At 31.3% G+C, this 20479-nt stretch overlaps 3 protein-coding genes across 3 annotated transcripts; 1 reads left to right on the top strand and 2 right to left on the bottom strand.

Annotated features, from left to right (window-relative positions):
* Nucleotides 1–205: 205 nt before the first annotated feature.
* On the top strand, nt 206–2500 carry LOC126679771 (protein CYSTEINE-RICH TRANSMEMBRANE MODULE 11). The gene is made up of 3 exons (XM_050374748.2): nt 206–320; nt 424–709; nt 2286–2500. The coding sequence occupies exons 1-3, from the start codon at nt 278–280 to the stop codon at nt 2332–2334; spliced, it is 378 nt and encodes a 125-aa protein (XP_050230705.1). The 5' UTR covers nt 206–277; the 3' UTR covers nt 2335–2500.
* A 659-nt stretch (nt 2501–3159) lies between these two features.
* On the bottom strand, nt 3160–6498 carry LOC126680852 (protein AUXIN SIGNALING F-BOX 2-like). The gene is made up of 3 exons (XM_050376091.2): nt 5562–6498; nt 4209–4704; nt 3160–4117 (listed from the first exon to the last, which is right to left on the bottom strand). Exons 1-3 carry the CDS (start codon nt 6011–6013, stop codon nt 3350–3352), a joined length of 1716 nt encoding a protein of 571 aa, XP_050232048.1. The 5' UTR covers nt 6014–6498; the 3' UTR covers nt 3160–3349.
* Nucleotides 6499–19310: 12812 nt separating this feature from the next.
* LOC126679847 (uncharacterized) lies at nt 19311–20117 on the bottom strand. The gene has a single exon (XM_050374854.2). The coding sequence runs from the start codon at nt 20041–20043 to the stop codon at nt 19495–19497; it is 549 nt and encodes a 182-aa protein (XP_050230811.1). The 5' UTR covers nt 20044–20117; the 3' UTR covers nt 19311–19494.
* Between the last annotated feature and the right edge of the window lie 362 nt (nt 20118–20479).

The raw sequence follows: 20479 nt of genomic DNA, 5'->3' as shown, positions 1-20479 counted from the left end.
AGAATTGCTCGACCTAAATAAAGAGAGTTGGTGATCTGATTGACTAAAAAAGTTGAAAGCGATTTATTGGACTTCAAAATACAAGTTAAAAAATCTAATTGAATACAAAATATTACAAATGATTTATTTAATTTTTGGACAAAAATTTGAGGACCGAATTGACCCTTTTCTCTTAAAAGAAAAGAAACTACTAGTATCTGTCATCTTTATCATTATTAAGCCAAGAAATTTCCTAAAAATTTAAATTTCTCAATTTCTTGATCTTCAATCAAAAAACATGAGTTATCAAAAAATTTCTCACGAACACTACCCTCCTCCAGGTAATTAATTTCAATTCATAACTTATCTAGTTTTAAATATCTTTTTGGGTACATTTTGATCTAATTCTTGATTTTTCTTGAATTTGTTTTGATATGATAACAGGGTATTCACCACCGTATCCACCGCCAGGATACCCGCCATCAGCACCACCGCCACCGCAGCCTTACGAAGGGTATCCACCTCCAGGACCAGCAGGGTATCCAGGTTATCCACCGCCTCCACCTGGGCCACGTCAGCAGTACGACGGCTATCAAGGGTATTTTGCTGGCGGTGAAGGTTACCCGCCACCGCCACCGCGCCCTGGTCATCCTCAGTACGAGCGTTATCACTATGAACATCACCATTATCAAGATGATTCTGCTGGCTGTACTTCATTTTTACATGGATGGTAATGTTTGTTCCTTAACTTATATAAATAGTCACTTGTTTAAGTATTGTTGCTATATACGGTTTAAAATTAATTTTTATTTTGGAGTTCTGATTATTTCATTAGTTGAGAATTAAAGAATATGATATCTATTGATCTTTAAGTGAATCTTTTGGAGAAAAATAAACATCTTTGTCTAATTTTGTTTGTCTAGCTTAGTTGTAGTATGACGTGATATTATAGACAATTGCTATGTTAGTCGATTCCGCTATAACAAACCCCCTATGATAATAATGTCGCTCAAATGGCGGGAGGGATTAAGCAATGTATATAACATGTGTAATTTTTCACTGGTTTGTAAGTTGGAAGTGTAAATTATTAGTCTTAATCAGTAGAGTGAGTCGTGTGACTAGGTGAATACACATAAATGGAATTAATGATGTTGATAAGAGCATATTAAGACTAGGGATTCAAATTACATACCTCATGTGTATTTAGGTGACATACACCTTTCTCCAGGGGCTTAAGAAGCCTAATTAGGTTGGGCCTCTCCTAGCAATCTCCATCTTTGAGATTATGAAAGTTGTGTAACTAAAGCATGTTTATTGTTAGTAAATTTGAACATACGATTAGATTATAAGTTCTCCAGTGAATGGCTCTTTGATAGTTCACAGCGAGTATAACTTAATTGGATTTTTGTTCTCCATTTACCTAAAGATTTATGCTCACCTTTGTATGCATGTGTGTGATTGCATAGGATATGAGATATACCAAAAAAAACAGATCAATAAGAGTTGTAGGCCTGAGTATAGAAATTGAGGTTGAAAGTTGAAACCAAGCTCAAGCTTTCCATGATATTAAAGAGAATAATCTGATTCAACCTAGTTGTTTTTGAAAATCCAAATGCCTAGTCTTTTGAACAATTCAGCATGTCTTTTGCTTGAATGTAATTCAGCATGTCCTTTGCTTGAATGTAATTCAGCATGTCTTTTGCTTGAATGTAATGATGTCAATAGTTGAGCAATATTACATTGCGGATTATTTTTATAATATTAGAGCAAGTTTTCGTGGCATGGATAACAGGAATTGTCGCAAATGATTTGATGACAAAAGATAATTATTTGCACGGCATGGCCAATGTTGTTGAGTTAATAGCTGTTGTTTAGCCTCTACTGGCAATATTCTCATAGAGATCTTGAAAACTACTATTAAGCGTGTGCCTGATTCGAAGACCATACATTATGTTGATCATATAATCGGTTTATCCCATATCAGTGACTACTACTATTTCTGTGAACTTGTGAAGCACTACTGAACATAATCTCTTTATTCTGTTCCTGTTGGTTTTACATTTAGTTCCTTACTTATATGCTTATCAGGCAGTGAATGAACAAATAAATATTTTGCTTCATTTTAATAGTTTAATTAGCCATGGATCAAGAGTTCCTTTCCAGTGAACTTCCATTGATGAATGCCTTTAATGCTAGATAATTTTTAGTAAAGAAACTGCTTATATGCAGTTGAACACAAAATTTGATACCTATGTTCTCTAACTATTAATTTGACCGCCCGTCATTTTTTCTTTTTTCATGTGCAGCTTGGCCGCGCTTTGTTGCTGCTGTGTGTTGGACGAGTGCTGCTTCTAAAGTTTGAACTGCTTTGGTGATGTTTGGGAGGTCTTGTAATTTCTGTTTGTATTCCCGATGTCCAGTTATAGTATTACGATACGCAGCGTGCAAAATTAAACTCAATTGTGATTAAATTTCTTGAAGCATACACATCACAATTACAACGATATGTTGTTTTCTTTCATTTAAGTGTTGATTCTTGAATGTGAGCTTGTGTGTTTTATTGAAAGAGAATGCTTATAATCTATCCTTGCTAATGAAGGAGCCTAAATGTTAATTGTATATTATGTACAAAGTATACGGGTTTGAGTCTAATAAAAAAATCTGTGAAAAACATAATTAATATTAATTATGTTTCAAGTGAAGTTTGCATAAAAGGAGTAGTCAAGTCTGATTTGAGTGCACCATTTAAGTATGTGTTTTGTGCCTTAAAAATTCTTACTAAAACCTACTTACATTGATTAATTATTTAACCAACCAAGATATATGCTACCCAACCCAACCTTAGCCTGCTAATCAGCCTCGAGCCTTGCTACATCATGAGCGTTCTTCAGAGTAAGAATTATAGCAGTAGGACAATGGCTAGGAGAATTCGAAAGGCATTATGATATTAAGATTGATGTAGCCTTATTATAAGTCATAATTCATCGATAAAAAGCATTAAATTCAATTTAAACATCATTTAATTGATTAATTTCATTTTATAATAACATGATTCAAACAGTTAATAGATATAATATAATCCTATGTAATAAATTAGATTTATGATTTGCAAAGCAAAATACCAGGCTGGAGAAGCAGGCAGCACTTTTGACCTACATATGATTTAGCATGTTCAGTTGCTTCAGAAACATGGTCAACGTAGTTCTATTTATAATAACAAAGATTACAAATAGCAAGTCCCTGATAAAATAAACAGTAGCATACAAACAGCCTAAACATAAGTCCATCAAATCAGCCCTAAACAAAGTACTAATCAATAGGAAAGAAAATATTACATGACAGACAAGATAAGATCAGACTCCAGATTCCCCTACAAAGTCCACACAAATTCCGGCGCATCTTCCCGGGGACCTACAAGGGTCCGATATAGGTACATCTTGTCAACTTTACGCGTATCATCACCACTAAAATCCGCCTGCTCATTTTCATTCATAATCTCAACATTGAGCCGTGGCATCCCCCTCGCAAGGGTCTTGCAGCCTCCAAGAGAAATTTCACAGGACGACATCCAAAGGGATCGCATTGTTTCATACTTCCCCACGTCCATTAGAAGCGCTGCATTACCAAAAGGGCTATCCCTGATCTCGAGTTTGCGAAGTTTCTTGCAACCATTTAGAACATACTGCATTCCCTTGTCGCTATCTCCGGCAAATGCAATGGAAAGCATCTCAAGCTGCTCCGCGTACATCCCGATGTAAAGAAAAACTTGGTCAGTCAAAAGACCAGAAAGTGATAACCGCGTTAGGCCCCTGCAAGAATGAACAATGGCCCCGAAACCTTCATCCAATGGCTGCATGGTCACAGCGTCCGGTTTTGTGGGGTCAAGAATACACAACCTGAAGCGGGTGAAATTGGGGCAGTTCTTGGCTACCGTTATGAGTGCTGCATTGGTCATCTGCTGACAGAAGTATAAGATCGAATGAAGCTTTGGGCAACCGCTGGAAATAGCAACCAGGCCTTCTTCTGTCACTGCTGCATTTCCAACATAGAGCTCGGAAGGAAAAACTCGCAATTCCTGTAAATCCTTACAAGTGGAAGCCACTACTTCTAGTCCTTTATCCCCGATACAGTCCAATATCTGCAATCGTAAACAATACAATATTGTAATAACTACAGGACATACAAGTGAACTTCAATTTACAGGGGAAAAAAAGGTAAACAGGTCATACCCACAAGCGCTGAAGTTTCCTACAATGGCGAATTAGTTTCATAAGCTCGCTACCTTGAATTCCTGGAGCATAACTTAAGTTCAAAGAGGTCAGGTTTGCACAAATCAGATGAAAGGCTGATAGGCAAGGAGGAGCGACATCCAAAAATCCTGACAAACTCCTGATTGATTTACACTTTTGAATCGCAATCGCTAAACTAATGTAGGACTCAGAATTTGGATCATTTACATAAGATCCTACACCCAAGTCGACTAGTTGAGGTGCTCGCATCAATATCTTTTGAAGTGTATCGAGTGGAACTGCACGATTTAATCTCAAACTCTTGATATTTGGAGATCTTGCTACAAGCCTCTCTAGAACTCCTAAATTAATATCTCCTTTGAGGCAAGCAAAATTAAGTGATACAAGAGACGTGGAGCTTTCGGGAAAACAGCTAAGCCAATGGCCTCTATGATCATCAACTTCATTCTCTTGCAGGTCCAGCTCCCTAAGATACCTAGTGGAACATGATGAAAGGCTCAGTATAAGCTGTAGCAAAAATACCACTAACTCGTCATCAAATCTTTATAACAACCAACTGATTTCACTCCTATTTTATATCGGAGTTTACCCTTCAGAGTTTTTAAGAACATTAGATTAAAGATTCATTTTGACATGCATGCAGATATATAATAATCAATTGACACTAGTAATGTGCATATTGGTAAGATACATGGAAAATTCTCGGAACCTCAAAGGAAACAGTTCTCTGATGGAAGCAACGTGCCACTGACACCCAACGTATGACGGTAACCAACAGCGCTGACAAAAATCTAGAAACAGAAAATAACATGCAAATGCGGAATGACAAAAAATATACATTAAACACTGATTGAAAAAAAAATAGCAACAAGAAAAGATAAATTTATGATCATGTAATCTTCTAGTCCTCCAAAACAACTGCTACACCTTTCTGTTTTCACCCTAACACAAAGGTTCAGCACAAATTTAACTAGATGAACTGCTAACCAAGTAATTTGAACAATAACTTGCCTAACAAACAGGATATTTCATTCAAGGATATCAAACATAAGCACAAGCTCTTTCTAATTCTACATATAACTTCACTCTCTACCTCTCTATAAGCAATAACCAGTAAGCACTTCTATTCACAACAACCATATTCAAAGACAATTTCATGAAAAAATGTCTGGAAAATAAGATTTTTTTTAACTACACAAATGGGAACCAACTGCATCTATTAAAAGTGATACACTGATAATAATTAGATAGCACAAGCCATATCAGACAGACAACAAAAAACACCATAAAATCTTCTAAATTTTTAGGTTTTGACTGATTTTTTTGTCTTACCTACAATTAGCAGCAACAGCAGCAAGTCCATCAGTGGTAAAACCTTCACAACTAACAAGAACTAAGGACTTAAAATTCACAAAAGATCTCGAAAGCAGCTCCAAACTCTCATCAGAAACCACCATCCTCTTCAACCGAAGCTCCTCCAACCCGACTTTATGACGGGCAAAAGCTTCAATCCAAGGCGAAACCAAACCGCCCCAATCATGAGGAACCAAATTAAAATCAGCAAAATGAGGCTTTCCTTTCAAAGTAATAGACTTCAGATCAGGAAATCTCCGAACCACTCTCTCCGGACTGATTGCATAACAATTTCCTATGAAAATCTTCTGCCTACTATTACTCTCGATTCTGTACCATGATTTACATACTTGAGACACTGAATTCCTGTCTCTATGTGATGTTACAAAATCAAAAACATGCTCTAAGACCTCATCTGGAAAATAGTTCATAATTTTACTAAAATAATACTTAAAGATTCAATCTTTAACACTCCACAGAAAAAACCCACTAAAAATAAAGAGATTTTTTTGATTTTAAAAACAGCCCGGATCTAAAAGTTTAAGTTACAGATCTGGGAATGCAAAAAAATAGAGAAAGAAAATAAAAACTGAAAATTTTCCCGAGAAAGTGATGGAAAATGGAATTTTGTCTGAGGGTTATGAGTTATGAGTGATCATATTTGAATCATAAACTGATGATTACATAGAGATTTTATTAGATAACTAAAAAAACAGATCAAAAAACAGAAAACAGAGAGAGATCTAAGAATCTGAAACTTCTACGAATGGAATTTGTTAAACTAAAAATCAAAATCTAATGATAAAGTAATAATAATACTAAAATTAGAAACTACTAACTAAGAAATAGAGAGAGACCCATGAACTGATTTCTTTCTTTTTTTCTCTCATTGTTCTCTCAGTTTTTTGAGTTCAGCTCCGAGAGAATAGAACCAGTTTAAGCTTTCGAACCATAGTTAAGTATTGGCCAAAATCATCATGAAGCCCCTATATTTTTATTGTTTTATTGATACAGTCTTTTTCTAAAATTTTATATTCGTTGGGTCTCTGTATTTTTACGTATGTGATTTAATAGGTCCTTTTTGAACGGAATTATTACGCGTTTTTTCAGTTACCGTGAAAAATAAGAAAATTGATTTGAATTAATGAGCTAAATTTTTTATTCGACCTATATTTGTAAATTTTGTTCATTTGGTCTTTGTACCTTTAATTTTTTAAATTTGATTTTTCTACAAATTCGTTTTCACGCGTATTTCATGACTGACGCTTCTTTTCCAATCTAGAAAAGGACTTACAAATTTAAAATGAACTCACCATATATTGACTTAATTAGTATCAAGTGTCAACAGTAACATAAGAGTAATGAATATCACAGTTTTGAATCACATATCTCATGAAATGAGACTTATTATAAGCATTTGTGGATGAATTGTTGAAAGACTCATACTAAGCAGGAGGCATGGATGCTAGTATATCGGGACGCTACGGCGTTTATCCAGATGATCGTGTTCTGCCATGGTTCCCTTGTCACAAAGAAAAAATACAAAATAAAGTAAAAAATAAGGATTAAATAAAGACTGGATTTTAAAAAAGGATCAAATAAGAAAGTTGATAAAAGTGGAGGGGCCTCAACACGAATTTGGCCTTAAGTATTATTTCTAACCATGGTTAACGTTGTTGTGGGGTTATTGAAATCTAACGGCGAATATGATTTGATGAAAAAGTTAAGAGAATGTAAACCGTTGATTAGTGTGACATGCATGTGTCCTTATCTCTCGTTTCGAAGTGATCTATTGTTTCTCTCTCTGCTACTGCTAAAGTCCTTTGTTAAAGAGAAACCAGTACTGTAATGTCAGATATATGCCACTGGTATTCAACATTTTTACGATGTTGCCATTGGGAGGATAAGGTTTATCGCCTGTACACTCGCGAGAGTGTTGAGTACTCGCTTTATCTGCCGTAGACATTACCATGTGGGGCATCTTAATGCCCTTTGTTTTATTAGGCTTGGGAAAGAATAAGGAGAGTAGAGTAATTTTTGTACTTGTGAGAAAGTTTTAACTTTGTTTTAAAAAAAATTAGCAATTTTGAAAAAAGAAAATTACTAATTGAAGATATAGATTTATTTCTCCCCACAGTTTTATTAAAGAAAATTACATGTTAATATTTAAAATTAAAATTATTGTTTTTGAAAGAATCTCGAATATAGATTGGAATTTCCTCAAACAGTCTATACCTATAAATAAAAAAATATATAATTTTAATCAAATTAATCTATACCGTTTTTTTTTTACAATAAAAACGGTGTATATCGTGAACGTGATCCTCTCAAATTCAAATGAACTTGAGAAAATTCCAATACAATATATATATATATATATATATATATATATATATATATATATATATATATATATATATATATATATATATATATATATATATATATATATATAACACTAAAGTTAAAAAATCACAATCGGAAAAGAATAATAATGTGAATCTAAACTTATAACAATAATAATTATTATTCCTTCAAATATCACATATTTGACTAATACAATTCATTTTGAGGTTTGTTGTCAATATTTATTTTGAGGTTAAATGAAGAAAATTAAGGTTATGAATTACATGACGACGTTGAATAGATTTTATTCTATTATAGACAGTGTCTTAAAATTCCTATACGAACTTAGAAGAAAGTTCACAATTATTGTGATGATGTAAGTGGTAAGAAAGTTTATATTTTTTTCAATAAATATTTGAATTAAAATATATAAAATTTACAATTAGAAAAGTGTAATTATATTAATTTTGTTAGAAATGAAATCAAAATTAATTGGAAATTTCAATTAAGTTTTATTGCTACATTAATATTGATTAATTATTGCACATTAAGTTAATTTTGAGCCCTAAATAATGTTCTTCCCATTCATTTGTTACATTGACTAACAAACCATAAGCTTAATTATCCTCTCAGCTTTTTTCATGAGTCAAAAAGATTGAACAACCAACACTTTTCTTTGGTGGAAATGAAATGATAGATACCCCTCCTCATTGCCAAATACTTTGCTTCCAAATCTATTATCATTACAAAATTATTTCATTTTTTAGTTTATACTAAAGGTTGCTTCTAGCTTTTCATTTTTTTAACTAATAATTCAGTTATTGAACTCATAAATATTTTGTAGAGTTCTAGTAAATATTCTCTCCTTTCAATCTTGTATAATAGAGAAAAAAAATTATATATACGATTTCAAAAAATAATTAGTTACATATCATATATTATAAATACATCGTATTTCCGTGAAAAGATTTTTTTTTAAAAAGACATTAATTGAAATCTTAATCTTCCAAAAATACGATTTATTTTTTATTTTTTTCGTTTATATCTCAAATTTTTATAATCATCAATGTGATCACATTTTTCAATTTATAGTTTTAGTTATTTTCTGAAATTAAAATTTGTCCGCTTGAAAAAAAGTTCAAAATGTTTTCCATATTTGATACATAATCTCAATTTTAAAATAGTTTTAAAAATATTAAGGAGCTATAAACGCTAAGTGTCACATATCATTTGAATATTTTTCAGAATAAAGAACTTTAATATAAAAAAGATGGACACAATTGAAACTGAAAAATGAAAAATACATTAAAAATGACGATTTTGAGAATTTGTAACACATAAGGAAAAAATCGAAAATGTGGAATATTTTATGTTGATTGGAACTTAATTGAATAAAAAAAATCGAAAGGCATAAAATCTCACTATTTGCCAGTTCAGTTCCCCTTCACCTATGTAAATGGTGAGTTTTGCCCTTTTCTCTATCACTACTTCATTTCGTTTTTAAAAAAAAAATTGAGATAGACCTATTTTAGCAGAAATTAGCGGAAATTAGTATGCATTTTTTAAAAATAAAACAAGTAAACCACGGCCTGAGGAGACACAGAGTCGATTAATCCCCTAACCTCTCCATGTACAGCTGAGTGACTTGGCCAACAGGCCAAGCCCTCAATTACCACTTCATTTCGTTAGAGATAACTAATAATTTAACATTTTGAATTTGTTAGTTATTTAGCATGATATAGAATTGTTAATTTGTTACTATTAAAAACTCAAGTGCTCGGACTAACAATTTATCGTTTGTTTAGTGAAAATGTTTGAATACATATGTTAAATTTAATGGAGATTGTTTTAGAGATAGTAAAATCATAATTGGAAAGTGACCTAACAACTTAGACCATATTTGATGAAATAGTCATCTATAAATTAAATTTTTAAATTAAAAACTCACCAAAAAAACTTGAACTAGAGTGGGAAATTCATCTAAGAGTTTGAACTTATGAGTTTCACATTAATTTCATTTAGTCCCAATTGTTGGTCAGAAATAATAATCTAAATTAAGCTAAAGCCAAAAGAAACAACAAGAAACCAACCAGGCATACATATATTGAGCAATAAATAAATAAATAGCATGCAAAGGAATTAGGTATTGCTGTGTTTTTAACATTTTTCACTTTCATGACTCATCTGGGATTCTCTTTCTGACTTTTGCTGAATAAATTTAAAATATGTTTGTCATTTTGCATCTAATTGTTCATCAATTAGGTTTTACACTTCAGCTTTTTCACTTTCATACTCTTTTTTTTTTTTATCATTTCTTTTGATATCATCAATTCATTATCACCTTATGTCCACCAATACTATTTTTACTGTTTTTTTTCCCTCTAGTATATTTCTCTTTATAAATTTATATCTTAAAAACTCTACCATTTTTATATACTAAAAGGAGATTTGCGATGGTGTGTGTTTCTACAGCATCGACTCATTATATCAGTATGATTAGAGTCAAGATGAGTACTACGTACGATTTATTAATTAATCGTGTTAACATGACATGTAAATTAAACGGGTTATGTATGTCAGCATATAACTCACTTAACGTGATGGTTATATCTCATTACAACATGATCATGCGATCCATTTTTGGATTGAATATGAGTTATATACAACATGTTCAATTTTTTTATTTAAATAGGTTGAATATGAATTAACACAATACATTTTAAAAAATATACTTCAATATGTGTAACACTCAATACGACATATGCAGCATATTTTTTGATAATGTTAGAGGTATAATTTTTTGAAATTAAATCAGCCGAAAACAAGGCCTGTAAAAATTGAGGTGCGAATTCACGACTATTGAAAAATGCATGGGAGAGCCTATGATTAGGTATAATCAGTTTCAGTTCCTTGCCTTCAATTAAGTAAATCCTATCCAAAAATCTTGTGCAGTCCAAAAAGTTGAATTAACTATCATTAGGTACGTACTTAAGAAAAGCTAAAAACTTTCTACCACCAAATGTCAAATTTTTCCAATTGATTAAACCATGAATGAGAAAAATCAAACTATTGAGGAAGAGAAAAACGTGTCCACATAGAACATGTACTGAATACTATTTTTTTCATAAATTTAAAATAATATTATGAATATAATTATTTACAATATAATTTAAAAAAATTATCTTTATCAGTCTTAAATTGATTATGTTATTTATTTTATAAATTCAGTAAGAAGTATTATATTATATTTTTATTTTATGACTTTTTTTTATATATGTCACTTCTATTGGACTATCAAATAAACAAAGATAAAATATTTATCTTTAAAATCTTTGTAATAAAAAATTATACAAAGATAATATCAAATGGCTAAGAGTTGAGGTTCAAAATTTTAAAAAATAATAATCTCAAAGATAATCTCAAGTATTATAAAAAATATTCTTTTTTTTAATATTATAAAAAATACTATAAAAGTACAAATTATATTTAAAGAATAAAACTAAATTAAAAACAAAAACTACAAACATCATTTATAAAATATGTGTTCTTTGTAATGATGAAATTTGTAACTATATATAAACTATAAATGATATATGAAATTATAAATTTTTTGTCTTTTAATTAATATTTATTTTTTTATCATGTAATTTTTCACACAACTAACACATAATTAATTTGTTGTATAAATGACATAGCGCAACAATTGTCTTATAATTATCCGAATATTAAACCTAGTTTTTTTTTATCAGAAGATAGAGATTTATACTATGTTAATTGTTAGCAGGGAGTTAGTTTGCATTTTTTAAATTAAACTAGGCAAACCAAGATAGACTTACCCAAAGAGTCCCTTAAAGTCACTCCACCATCCACGCTGGCCGGTGGGTGGGGTCTCATATATTTTGTTTCTTTTTACTTTTGGAATATGCAGAGATGATTAGCAGTCTAATATGACTAAGGACCCACTTGGTTGAAATTGAAGTGGACCACTTAGCAAGTTAACATTATTTTTTCATATTTTAACCATTGTAAACTCTTTTACATATACTAAATTTTCTAAAACAGTAATTAGTGAATAATATAAGTAAAATATATGGATCAGATATTAGAATTAATTTTTAAGTATAAAAATATAAAAAAATGAATAAGTATAGTAGAAATTAAATTATAAATTTTTAAAATGACAATACAAACTTTAAATTTTAACATTACCATATAATAGAATACCAAATAAATTTTGATAAATAATGATGTGAATACTATAGTATATGATATTCTGACATTCACATCAGTATTTTTTATCGATTTTTTTAATTTTTTAAATTATATAAAATTAATACTTCGTATTATACATTGTAAAGATTTAAAATTTATATTTCAATAACAAAGCACGTCAAAATCATAATTTATTTTACAATAATCTCTAAATTAGTATCCAAATATTTTAAAATATATTTTAAAATAAGTATTCGGTAAATAAATTTTTCTATAGAAGGATTAACCTACTTTGACCAATTCTATTGATGTGGGTCACTGCGCCATGTGATGGTGGGTCTCATGTGGTGCCTTTGTGACATTATTTGATTAAGCTAAAGTTGGATGGATTACATTGGCTATTAGTTTTGGATTACATTGGCTCTTAGCTTAAACTAGTAGTTTTTAATGAAATACCCACATCAAATGGATTTAATTCAACTACAAGTAAGAATTAAAAAGGTCCATTAATTTTGTTGTTGCTAATTATGACGGGTCAAACTTCTCAACAAGTTTAGGATGAGTATATTTTTCTTTACTAGGAGTATAATTTCTTTTCAAATTTACCCATGGAAAAAGTAGCCACCTAAATAAGCCATGTGATGATATAGAACAAAAAATAATATATTAAATATACCAGTAGTTATAGCTTTAAATTTTAAAAAGGCAAAAAATTTCACTATTAAAATCGTTTAGCGGATCCTTAAAAAAAAGAAGGTTGTGTTCGAATAATGTTAATAAAAATGCAATAGATGCAAATTCTTCCTTTATGAATCAGATAGATTCATATCTGAAAGAGGTAAAATTTGTTAACGTGAAGAGTTTTTTTTTTAATTATTTAGAAATTATATAAAAAAATTAGATAGAAATAAATAAATATGGCCTCATACTGAATAAACGAGTATCCCCCTAAAAAAATTTAAATTTTATTTTCCATTTTATTTCCTTTTAAGTCAAACCCTATTCATGGCATTTATCTCTTTCTTGGATGACGGCTCAAGATCAGCCTCATGAAAACCTTAAACTTATTAATAGGCGCAATTTTGCAAAAAAGTTATATGACATCTCACAGGGTAAATCCTTAACCCAGAAAACACATCTTACCAAATTTCAATGAAGTTCCCGGGGGTGTAACTAAATTATTGAATCTTTTTTATTTTTATCGTTTGTTTCTTATTTGTTTTAGTTTAATGCAATGAAAAACCAATTTTTTTTTAATTTTTTGAAAATTTATTTAAATCTTCTAAGAATTACAAATCTATTATAATTTAATCAATTTATTGAAAATCTATATAAATTTCTAAAATCGATGAAATATTTTCAAAATTAATTTATCAAACTTTATAACATTCCAATGGGTTTTTTTTTTAGTTTAAAATTACACATTCATTTACCACCTAAGTCCATTGATTCAATTTTTTTCAAAGAAATATTTGTTTATTACAATAAAGAGAAACTTGAATCTAAAGTTCTAAATTTGAATGCAATGTTGGCATATTCTTTTTCTGGGAAATAAGAAACAATTTTTTGTTATATGTGTAGATAATGTTTTTTTTCCTTATTTTTTTAATAATGCAGATAATGTTAAGAGCAAAAGATTAGAAACTTTTTGAGGAACGACCCTTGTTATAATATAAAGTTAACAAAATCCAATTGCAATGCAACATTTGCCAACGACTTTTCTCCTCATACTTTTATGATTGGGTGTTATTGAGTCATCAATAACAATTTTAAAATACTATTTAATCCAACAATGTGTAATTCCAAAATTTGTATTAATATTTTATTTTAAGTGATATTGTTTTAAAGAAATAAACCTAACAATTATGTATTATCAAACTAACATGTGAGCAATAAGGTTATAGCAGCAAAAGAAAAAATTTGCAATTTATTAAGGAGTGGTTACACTAAACCATATTAAAAAGTATAATAATTGTAGCCTCACTTGCATATAATTACAAGAAGGAGAAGATAATAATTGAAAGTGAAAGGGCCATAAAAAGAAACAAATATAAAATTGCATATATCTATATAATATTGCCAAAAAAAGAATAATCACTCTTTATCATTTCCATTCTCATCTTCCCCATCAAACAAATAATTCAAACAAATTCAAAAAACAATTTTTTCATCACCAAATAACAATTATACAGAAGGCTGAATAATTGAAAATTACTCTATCTTTTAAAAATATTCCATTTTTTAAACTTTTCTTGTTTATGGTCCAAATTTGTACATCTTCAATTTTAGTCAATTTTTTTTTTCAATACCAATTGCAGCCATCTGTTTAAATTGAAATGAAAAAAAGTATAATATCATGTATATCACTTCATACTCAAAATTCTTAATGGTAAAAGGACAAATTAAAACAATATGAAAAGCATATTTGATCCTTTTTTAATTCCAATATGAACAAATGAATACAATTGAAATTGAAAATTAAAAATAGCTAAAATTGATGATCATAAAAGTTTAGATCATAAATAAATAAAAACGAAAAGGTGAAATATTTTTAGATGATTAGACCATTCCAAAAGGCCCTATAATATGAGATATGCTTAAATAAATGTATAATACAGTGAATTAAATTATTATTTCGGGGACTAAATTAATTCGATGTATCTACTACTAAATTCTAGTATTTTGGAAATGTACAATTGGAGCTAGAGAAATGAAAACTTTGGTAGGAAAACTCAAAATAGGCATGCGGCATTATAGGGGCATGGTGGTCCTCACAAAGCAATGGCTCATAAAGATAGAACTTTTAAGGAATAATCTATTTTTAGGTCCCTAAACTATACCTGTTTTTCTCATCCGGTCCTTAAACTATTTTTTATCTTTATCAGATCCTTCAACTTATCAAAAAATCATTTTTAAATCCCTGAACGGTGAAAACGACGTTGTTTCGTTATTTTTAAAAATACAAATTGTTACCTTAAAAGGCATCGTTTCTATCAGTTAGGGACTCGAAAATGATTTTTTGCTAAATTGAAAGACCATATAAGGACAAAAAATAGTTTAAAAATCGGATTAAAAAAACAGCTATACTTTAAGGACCTGAAAATGGATTATTCAAAACTTATAATTTGAAAGGGAGAAGTATAACAAGTTTTGCTTTTTGATCAATTCATATGGTCCTAAAAGGAATTAGTCCCACAATCATATCCTACACCACCACTCTTAGTCTTCCAAACACTAACTATAGAGCCAAGCCCTAAGCAAATGGTAGGGATGACGAAATGTTAAGGACCACATCATCCCATCTTTTTGTTTTATGATAGAACCTCTCTGTTCTCCTTACGTAGTGGAGCGTAAATGAGTTAGACTACTCGTAAATTATATATAATTGACTTAAAATATTTGAATCGAGCTCAAACTACTTGAAATTCATCTCGATCTAAACTCGAGTACTATATAAAGAGACTATAAGGCTCACAAGCCTGAATTAATTATATTTCAAATTTTATGATGAAAATATTTTAAGCGTCACATACGATGATTTTTTTTCCCTTTATTGAACTCAACCTTACTCGAATAGCTTGAGTGTCGTTCTAACTCGAGTTCAAGCTTTGAGCTCAAAGTCGACCGGTTCAGCATGTTTAGACCCCTTAGGTGACCTCACCTAGTGCAAGAGATCAGAAGTTCAGCTGATGCATTGTGATACCCGCCTTTTTCATCAACTCACAAGGTGAACCCAGTGAACCAAAATCAGTGGACCAGGTTAAGTATAATTGAACCTATGTATTTATATCTACGGACTATAGACTCCACGCCTGATCAACCATGGACCCTGCCTTAATAAAACCAGAATTAGAACATGGACCTATGTGACAATGCAAACTCTGTTTTTATTTTGACATAAACATCAATGCACTCTCAACCAGAAACACAAACAACAGATGATGATATCACAACATGCGTGCCTAATCAAGAATGTGATGATTATTATTCTCGAGAAAACAACTTGCTACCACATATGCGTAAAACAACGTTCATATCAACTGATATGAAATAATAACTTAATCAAAGATTTCGAGTTCAATGTATGCAACAGAAATAAAACTTAGTAGGAAAAGTTTAACTGTCCATGTGGTTTTGCATGACTCAAATCCTGATAAATGGGTGTTAATATAGTGATGAAATACCAGATAATTAAATAAAAAAAATCACAGTTTCGTATAAAATCATAATACCCTACCATGTTCACAGTAGCTTTTATATCATGTCCATAGACTTCATGACATTCCAGGATAAGATACCTATCTATAAAGATACCCATACAGGCAGTGAAATCTGTAAAGAATACAAGAAAAGCTTCACAGCAAAAGCTAAAACAAGACCTTCACAATCATAGGGGTTTAAAGGACCAGCACACGTATGACCTGAACAATAATTATGCACGACAAGGTAAATTGCATCGTTAGAAAATAAATATTCATAGATTTTTCCAGAAAAACAAATGATGTAACAATGGCATCAGCTTACGATGTAATAACAGCCTCAGCCACGAAGAATTAACCAAATAGTCTCGACCAGATTTGATTTTCTAAACAGAAATATTATTGATAAAAGATGGTGTTAACTAAGGCTTGAGGCAATAAGCTTTTCTGCATAGGCAACAGACTGAGACACGACAAATAAATGAGAACGTAAATAATTTGAACATCTATGGAAGAACTTGATCTGTCAAAAAAATATTGATAAGAAGTTACTTCGAAAAGAGACGATGAAGTTGTCCAGCTGAAGAAGCCTCAGACAACCATCCACCGGAAATAAAGTTAACTACGTATATAGATTCTTCAGATGTGATATCATTTGGTAAAATTGCAATTGGTGTCATTAACAAAATTATCTAAATTATTACAGGAAGATTTTATCCAATAGCCACTTCATTCTAAACAACTCTTATTCATCGACTGACTGGCAAAGCATATACTATGCAAGACACACGAGATCAATCTGAAACAGAATTGGGCCTAAACCTTAATACAGCTAATATAAGGTTGAAAAGAGGACCGAATCCTATCACAACTAATTTAAGGTCGAAACTTGACAGAATTGTCTCTAAAGAGTCATTTATGGAATGTTTGCCATTGAATTTGAGAAAATTATAATTTTTCCAATATAAAAATTTCAGCTGTCTTTAGCTTTGGAAACTGCTGTTTGAGAAAAGTAGGCAAATATATATTTCTCAAAAAAAAAAAAGATCTGTAAAGAATAGTTTCCACAATTAAATAAATCAAATAGTTATTTCAGAAAAAAATGAAAGAGCTTTGGCGATTCCAGAATATGTTCCTAGCACGATTCATACAAAAGGCAAATTGCAGCACAACTACACAAGCTCATGTGTGCTCTTCAGTTATAAACTCAAGAGCAACGCTTACTTCGCAAGCGACAAACATATGAGTATGGACATGATTCATGCAAAAGTTAACCATTGCAAAACAGTTCAACAATTAAGACCAACACTTGTCATTGGCACACAAGTGGATTCACAGGGCTCATTACTCATTAAATGACACACCAGTACAGCCCTCAATTCAAAGTTTATAGCACATGCAGTTAAAAAGAAAACAAAGCTACATGCAGAACCAAAACTACTAATCAACTATACTTCAGATTGATGGGTGCTCAATACAGCCCACAACAAATTAGGAGTTCATGATCCATAAAACTCTAAATCATATTCATGAGGAAGGAATAAAGCCAAATTCCCACTAGAATATGCCCCAGCTATTTCTTATTGCTGAATCCAAGCAAAATCTCAAAATTCCATGCAAGTTATTTGAAGCAAGAGAAGAAAGAGTAAACATAATATAAAATTGAACATTGCCTTTGTGCAGGATACTATAGAAACACATCATAATATAACTCTGTAGTAGATTCTCAAAATGTACAATATAGCTGGTGTGTTCAACTCACTTGAGTTGCAGTTTAGTCAGTAGTAGGTAATGGTTCGTCAGAAACATGCAAATGTTAACAAACATGATAAAACTTAAGTATTGCACATTTAAAGATAATATGAAATATAAAGTGTATGTACACAGAACAAGCCAGCATGTCCTCATTATGGACTTGTGACTTCCATTCTAAATTATGCAGATGAAAACTCAAAAGCTCACTACTACGACATCAAAATAGTAGATGGCAATAAGCTTCCTCAAGACTAGCTTTCCTATATGACTTCAAATCAGATGATACAGTAAAGAGGAAAGATGAAACACAGAGTTGCTTTAATTTAGGAAAATTTCAGAGGTCTGAACAGAAATGTAACCGAGTAGTTAAATATGTGGTGGGTGGATATTGCATCAATAGTATTTGCCATTTTCATTCTAAGTACCTTAAGCACCTATATGCTATCATTTACCTTATGTACAATCTAATAAAGTATTGAATATCCTCACTATTAGAGAGAGAGAAAAAATTGTAATCTTATTCATATAAGAGATCGGCATCTCCTAGGAAAGTCTAATAAACCACTTAACCCAAGTTCGGAATGCGGATCAAATCCTTTTCTAATCATGTAACAAGCTGCCATCACATTTATCTTCATATTATTGACCAAACTAGAGAAAACACTGTATTCTAACCTGCATTGAACCTCAAAATTTTGCATAATATCCCTGTACCATTAAAATGTATGATAAGGGAAGAAGAAGACCTCTCATAAAAAGACACTTGAAATAGAAGATCTGAAGAAGAGGCAGTATTCCATACATTATCTAAAAGGATAAACTTGCACTTCATTGATTGTCAAATTGCAACCTTTGCTTAGAGTATTGTTTGTTAGAGAGAAAAATTTAATTGGGATGACATTTAAATGCATTATTCATATTTCGTCTCCATGATTACAATAGACATTGTGAGCTACCTTTGCGCATGAGTCAATTTCTACTATGCGGAGGACCGCAAATTGCTTCTGGTATAGTGATTAACCTAGTGTAATCTTGCTATCTAAGAGTCTGCCGAATTCCTCCTAAGTTTGCCTAAGGATTCCCTTTTCCTTTCAAGGGACTTTGATGGATAAACAAAGCACCATATCACAAAAATTAGCATAATAGAAACAACAGTATTAAAGCATTATCAAAGGATACATACTTGTTAGAACTATTTTAGCATTCAAAACAAAGATTAAAGTTCAAGTGGGAAAATTCATGATTGACTGCAAATCAATAATCCAAGTAGATGATAAAGCCTAATCGAACTTACAATCTCCGCCCTTCCCACACTGAACCATCACAAAACCACTAACATTACTAGTTACTAGCTTAAACCCCTTCCAAGTTAAAATTAACACAATTACACTAACCTCTCCTCAGGCATCACTATCATCATCATCCTTACCGTGATTTTTACCGATAAAAACACCAGGCCGATGAGTGGACTTCCTCCGCGTCCTCGAGGGTAAAATGTTGTCCAAATCAACCTCAGCCAGAGGATCATCATCCAGCTCACTATCATCACCATCACCACCGTCCATTTCATCATCCTCATCGTCGTCGTCATCATCATCATCACTATCACCATCGTCATCTTCTTCTTCAATCATTTTCCCTTTACCTTTCCTATCAACCACCGGACTCTCTTCTTCTCCCTCATCATCATCATCATCCACGTAATCATCATCATCGTCTTCTTCTTCTACAACAGCGTTGTTGTTCTCAGTACTGTCTTCGGGATTGGAAGAGTTAGCAGCGACGCCGTTTTCATTGGAAGCCGGTAATTTTTGAGTTTTGTTAGGGTGAATCGGAAGTGAATCGGGTTTGCGTTTTGAAGGCAATGCGGCGTCGGATTTAGATAGGGTTTCTGGCATTGATGCTACTTCTTTATCTTCTTGGTGATCGAGCAGTACAGAGTCCGGCATTTTGGTGTTGTGGAAGGGGTTTACTGGAGAGTGGAGCAGATTTTAGGGCATTGCAGTAACGCTAAAACATTTCTCCTTTAAAGAATATAAAAAATTAAAATTTATCAGAAAGTCTAATGAAATTTATTTCGTTTACATATAAAATTACGACTTTTACGATTCACCGAGAAAAATATGACTTTTAAAACGTGGCAATTGAAAGCACAATCTTTCGTTTTTTTCTTTCAAATTCAACATTAGCATATTTTATGGTAAAATTTCGCTGATTTAAACACCTGATAGGTCTTGTTGTGTGTCTTGCCGTGTCAGCAAAAACGCCTTTAATGTTAAATTTGAAAATAAACAAAAGATCAGGCCTTTAACTGTTACGTTTTTAAAGTCATTTTTTTTCGCAAATCAAAATCTGGATTTTAAATGTCATTAACCTAATTTATTA

This window comes from Mercurialis annua, linkage group LG5, assembly GCF_937616625.2.
Source record: "Mercurialis annua linkage group LG5, ddMerAnnu1.2, whole genome shotgun sequence".
In the NCBI taxonomy this organism is placed as follows: Eukaryota; Viridiplantae; Streptophyta; class Magnoliopsida; order Malpighiales; family Euphorbiaceae; genus Mercurialis; species Mercurialis annua.
The sequence above is the reverse complement of the archived record's forward strand: the minus strand, read 5'-3'. Positions and strand labels throughout refer to the sequence as shown.